Source organism: Bombus vosnesenskii, unplaced genomic scaffold (genome assembly GCF_011952255.1).
Source record: "Bombus vosnesenskii isolate JDL3184/JDL3185 unplaced genomic scaffold, Bvos_JDL3184-5_v1.1 scf7180000013316, whole genome shotgun sequence".
In the NCBI taxonomy this organism is placed as follows: domain Eukaryota; kingdom Metazoa; phylum Arthropoda; class Insecta; order Hymenoptera; family Apidae; genus Bombus; species Bombus vosnesenskii.
The window spans coordinates 1,594,431-1,600,792 of record NW_022882962.1 but is presented as its reverse complement, the minus strand read 5'-3'; the positions used below and the strand labels follow the sequence as shown (position 1 = coordinate 1,600,792).

The following is a 6,362-nucleotide window of genomic DNA, read 5'->3' as shown; positions in this document are numbered from 1 at the left end:
TGTCGTTGCCGATATTTGCAACAAGCGAGTTCGTGTTTTCCAATTAGAAAACGGAAACGTAGTCGACAACGAGATTTCCGCGCAGAACAGCCGATGCAGAACGTTACGAGTTGCGTATTCGCGATTACATTCGAGGAAAAACCTCTAAACTCGACCGCAGATCTATTTCTTTTTCGCGAAATATAATTGGATAAAAAACAAATCGTTTGAGGAAAGAAAGGAGAACAACAATTTACTACCAACCTTGATGCAAAGAAATACTTAGAAATTACTACATCCGTTGATTAATCTCGCCAAGTGCACAATTAGTATTTTTTATTGAAGCAGTGACATTTTATTGAACTCATGACGCAACCTCGATTTCGACTTGATTCTTTGAAACGAAAATAGGTCGATTTTAGTATTTCAACTTCTAGTATTTTGACTCTGCCACGATCCTCGAATTTTTATATTTTAAACTCACACCGATTTTAAGAAATAACAAGAATTTGTAACGTTCAAAGAAGATTCAACTTGAAATTGAAACTGGAAAAATAACGATAAGGATTCTCTCTCTGTTATCGAAGCACGAGATATTTTCTATTGTTAGAAAAATACAATTGGGTCGGAAATAACCGAAGAAACGCAGCGGGGTTAAATATTTTTTACTAACAACTTCAGAAACAATAGTAACACGCGCGTGACCACGTACCCCTGAAAGCTCTTACCTGCGATTTGTATGCAACGATACAATGCTCTCTCTCTCTCTACCGTCGTATTTCGATCATATGTCAGATTGACAAGTTGCTGGGTTTACCCCCTTATTTGTTCAGCATTCTTTCTTAACGTTCAATCGAACGTTCACGACGATTGGCTACAAATTTAACGGTGCCCGTGCAGGCCATCCGTATCTGTTGCCATACAGACAGTGTCGAGCGTGAATATATTCTTGCATTACGTTCGTCAAAAGCGAAGGAACCGTTAAAGATTGTCAGATCGCAGTTATCGCTGCAAGGAAACGTCATTGCGTCGTTAGGAATAAATTTCTGTTTACGTAGCATAACTCCTTGAAAAGATTATGCAATTTACGAAAGGTATATGTTCGCGGTTAATTACAATCAGATATAAAAATAATCGTACAGGATGAACCGTTTAGTGTTACAAATTGATCGAATGGCCAATCTGCATTTCTAAACGCAACGTTGCACGCCTCCGCTGATTCTCTACTTGAGAATGATTTAATTCGTCCATATATCAGGTGCCTTAACGAGATTAACTTGCCGCGTTATGTTAATTAATCTTGAGTGGTTTCCTATAAAAAGACCATTATACGTTAATCAAACATCGTGTACCGTTCCTTCGTTATGTTTGTTTATTAATAATGTCATAATTAGCTAATCTCTCCCGTGTCATTTGGCTCGCGTCTTATCGTCATTAAACAAATTCATTTCTTCGATACCAGACAAATCGCAGAAGCGACAACCATATATATCTATCGTAACGTCGTTTCGAATCGAATGAAATTAATGACGGCCTTTTCCAATAATAATTTTTCATAGGGCAAATTGTTCATTTCGAAAATCGTACTATACCGTTCCCTCTAGTCCTTTTTTAGATCGACGGTAAAGTTCAAGGTCCTCCGCATGATGGTGCACACTCAAAACTTGATACGAAGTCGTTCATGGAAGCCTCTGTTACTTTACAGACCTAGTATACGTATATAGGGTGGATCAAAAGGACGGAATATTTTAAAGAGTTAAATGTATGGTATGAAACTTAAGATTAAATTATTAAAACTTAAATAATAATAATATACGCGCCTAAAATACACGCTACACATATATGTACTAAAATTGTATATGTATACAGTTATTTAAACTGCTTCTGTATCTCGGATATGTCAGTTTCAGATTCTCAGAATTTCGTGAACCACTAAAAATTATCTCGTTCAAGAGATATTTCGACGGAAAACATTCTTTTTCTTGGTCTACCCTGTACGTACGTGCGTAATAAGCCTGCGTACGTTCCTGAGAATGTGATAGTACAACAGGATCATCATCATCATCATCGTCATTATCGTTATTAGCACTCCTTCTACGAGTTCACCACTGTCAACTGGTTCATCGTCTTGTTGTTTTTCCGCAGAACATATATCTGGCTGATAAGAATGTATTTCTTCGCGTACACGCGCTCTGTATGTTATACACACGAACAATCGTTCTCACAACGCGCACATAGGTCGCTACTGGCAATTATCTTCCCCCTTACAAACGCGTCGTTCTTTTTCTCCACAGAAATCTAACTGTTCTTCAATGTCGATGAACCATGTATGGCTTGGAAGAAGATGAACGTTTCAACGACGCGCGTTCCCTGCGCGAATTTCGAGTTTCGACCACTGGATGCCCTGGAACGGCAAAAGGAATAATCGGTAAGATCGCATTGATTCTCGGAGAAGAGGTGTGCACGAAATTTGTAGCACCGACGCTGTTATGTGTCAGGCATTAAGAAGTCGGAATGTAATGAGAAACAGCCGCCTCGCCTTAAACACACCCTAATCTCCTTTTGGTTCTCAATTTAGAGCATGTATGTGCTTGTTCGAGGAACACCTTCTCTGTCGGCCTTGACAAAGCTCTGTTTCGATGGTACAAGTTCATTAATCTTCGGACAAAGTATCCTTCGCGAAAAGAAACGAAGTCGTAGAAATTGGATCGAGAGGCTCCGCGGACAAGAAGCACATGCCACGATACTATAAATTCATAGAAAGATCGAGCAAACCGCTCTCGAACGTTATCGATAAGCTGAGAATTTTTATGCATTTATGAGATATATAAAAAAACAATGCGTGATATGCGAAAAAATATAAAAAATATCCGAAGCAAAATTATGCAAGTTAGAGGATGAGACGAATCCTTATACGCGTTCTGTTTCTTTAATTATCTCCGTAAGGATACGTATTTGCATGAAAACCTTCAGTCTGATCGTTGATTGAGTGATTTCTAATCTTAGAATCTACTTTTGTATCGTTATCAGTCAATTGATAGTACAGAGAACCAGTAACCGACGTATGTAGACGTAGCATGTGCTGTTTCTCTATCGAGTTCCTCGATCTAATTAAAACAGTGTGTACCAATTGAACGGCGCAAATGATTTACTGTTTGGTATAATTGTTCGAAGTAGTTGTCATTAGATTAATGGTAGCAAGTCATACATCATGTTAGTACATCCGTAGATCTCGATGAAAGTGTATGATACTGCAGAAATAGCGGAACGTAGATATGAAACTTTAATAATTGTACAATTGTTCTGTTTGCGTGCATCAAGTATTACGATAAAGGATTTATGTCTGTAAAATATAAGTATCGTGCAATGAACAATGATTCTTGTAACTTCTCTCGCTTTAAAGAAATTAAAAAAATTCAATTTTTATTTATCTCTGCGCAAATTGCATTAATACCTGTAATTTTATAAAATATAGTTTTATACGATAATCGTACCGCTAAATTTAAAAAATGCCGCATTAAACTGCGATAGAAAACACGAACCGTAGCGTCGGAATCTTATCTTATTTCATTATACGTATACATGTATGGCGCATTCGCCGTGCGAGATACGCTCGTTATATTGTTCTATGTAAAATCTCTGTTACATTCTACATATTTTACCTTTGGTGTTAAATAACATTTTCTGTATCACGATAACCGATAACAGACGCGATATTAACGATTGACCGTTGTTACCTTGAAATATCTCGTCTCGTTCAGCAACAAAATAATCGCCAAAGTAAACTTTTACGTAAAAGTGAGTTGTTATCGCGAAACAAATGCTGAAACGATCCCAGTATCGAGCGTAGATCGTCCAACGAGTGCAAGACACTGCAGGTGTGACGTTCCATCGCGCCTCCTTCTCATTGTATCCATCGACTGACCTTACGTATGCTAATTGTCGCGGTTTTATCTGCACGCGAACTCGCTATCGCTGTAATATCAGTTAACGGATCCGATATAGGCCACGAGAAAGGTGCAAGGATTGATTTATGTCGAACGTAAAATACTCTTTCACGGCCGCATTCAAAAAGCTTGGTCTCTATGTCGGCTATGGTTGAATAAATTCTTTTTTACGCGTTTCGCCTAGACTAGATTCTTTTTCGATGCAACGACGATCCACTTGCGAATCGTATCAGCGAGATCTCGGCCAGCCGTTAGCCGGTAGACGTGAGACGTTGCAGGCGATGACCGGAAGTCGCGGTCGAAGACCGTCCAGACGACCTTCCAACCATACTCTTATCAACGTCCTTAATATCGTCGAGTCGAAGTTGGAATTAGTTTGCTAGAAGTTTCCATCGTAATAATTACTCGAGAATACACAAGGGACCAGTGCACACTACCATCGACAAGGGTTGATACAGTGGATACTCGTTAGAAAACCATTTCATAAAACGAGTAGATAAATTCGCGCGATAACCGACGATCGGTGGCCGAATAATGTTTTATTCCTTTCTATTTTTTTTTCCTAGCGTTTTATTTTCATTTGAGTCGCAATAAAATATTACAGTACAGATAGTTCGTTTTAAAGGATAACGAACGAACAAGCGATGGATCGTAGATCGTTTATGATAAAACGAGCCGTATACTGAAATGCGATTAATAGCGTACGTTCGTCCAATTTCAGAGCTATGCAATTTTCTGAGCTAGCGTATTCTCAGTTCAGATTGTACTTATTAAGGTAGCGCTTCTAGTGGCTCGTTAGAAGTTCCAAGAAAGGAAAAAAAACACAGACAGCGCGCGGAATAACTCGAGGACTGTGACGGACGTCGGTCTAGTCGAAAGCATCGCATTATCATAGGAGGAAGATTGATCACAGTACACGGTTTGTGTTTTCTGTTCAGTGACCATCTTCGCGTCACGCAATTGCGGCAGGGTTGCTGTCAAGGGCATCGTGTACATGAGATCTTGGCGCTCGGTTGGTCACGCTATATTCACAATTGGCGAACATCTCGTAGTTGGAATCATTGTTGGAACGTCCGGCTTCCCCCGCATGTCCATTCACGCGCAGTTTGTCCTCATAGAATTTCGCGGGTTAACCCCGATCCTCTGGCGTAAACTCCGACACGTGGCCGCGGTTTAGGCGAAGTGCGCAGTGGCGAGGTTCATAGTTGGACGAAGAGACACGACCTAGGCGAAGAGAATCGCCTTCCTATAAGTCGACCGAGGGATGCAACGTTCAGTAGGCAATAGACCTTCCTATCTACATCTTTGGCACGAGTTTTTAACTATACAACCGACCGCCAAGCAGTTGGCGCGAAACCCTGTGAGTGCAATTTACCGTCACCCTTTTAGAAAAGTGTTTGACTATTAATTTCTATTATTTTGTGCTGTACAATCGTAACGTACATATTTTATTTCGATGGTAACTAGTTCTTTTTTATTTTTACGATTTTTTCAGAAGCGACTCGGTGATTAAATTTTATTATATATTATTTTCGCGCAGATGCTTATCTTTCCTGCGACTAGAATATAAGTTTAAAAAATGAAAATTTAGCTAGTCAGATTAAATCGGCAAGCATGCAACAACGAGAAACGTTAATTTCGTATTACAGAGTTAATTGTCCGAGAAGGGCGTAGAGGAATTTACTCGTCCGGTTTAGTTTCCTTTCGAAAGTGTAACGCGCATAGGATGATAACGATGCATTGATAACAATTGAGTTCAATTTTATCAAACAATGTCTCGAGAATATTTAATGGCAGAACACGGTCGCGGTGTATTTATATCGTAGGAAAAGTGCGTATGATATTTGAGAAAATTTTAGCGTGCCTTGAAAAGTCTACAGACCCAATCACAAAAATTCTTTCCGCATTTCGTACTTCGTATTTCCGTATTTTAAGAATAAATCTGAAATTTAGTGTTTTATCGTCTGTAGAATGTAACTGTGTAATGTATTGAACAGTATTTTCCATTAATACCGAATACCGGAACGAATGTATGTTTACGGTAGGGGAAAAAAGCATTTCGCTTATAATATATTCGTCGCATAAAAGAAGCGTAACGATCGACCACTTTTCGCGACTGACCGTTGGAAATTTTAATAGCTAAAATCGATTTTATTCGTTTTGTTTTTACCTTCGCTGGCACGTATTTTTACAGACGGTTGATTCCTGTGTTTGACAAACATCGTTCCGGTATCGAAAATTACCGCTAACATTTGCAATACGTTATCAGCTAGGATGCTAATAGATCGAATTTAAACGTCGAATTAGCAATATCACTAATACGATCCGGAAACACGATCGGACAAACACACATCCAACAGTATCACGGAACGTTCCTCACCGAACGAAATTAAAATTTCTGTTAATTGCACGCGTGTTTACTTCGACAACAGTCAT

General features: G+C 39.1%; 1 protein-coding gene across 1 annotated transcript in view; it reads left to right on the top strand.

Annotated features, from left to right (window-relative positions):
• Positions 1-5,063: 5,063 nt before the first annotated feature.
• Positions 5,064-6,362, top strand: part of LOC117235471 (aquaporin AQPAn.G-like) — a 33,985-nt gene continuing 32,686 nt past the window's right edge. Inside the window, exon 1 of the mRNA XM_033497517.1 lies at positions 5,064-5,286. Coding sequence (XP_033353408.1) covers positions 5,191-5,286 — 96 coding nt within the window. The 5' untranslated portion in view covers positions 5,064-5,190. The remainder of the gene's footprint in view (positions 5,287-6,362) is intronic.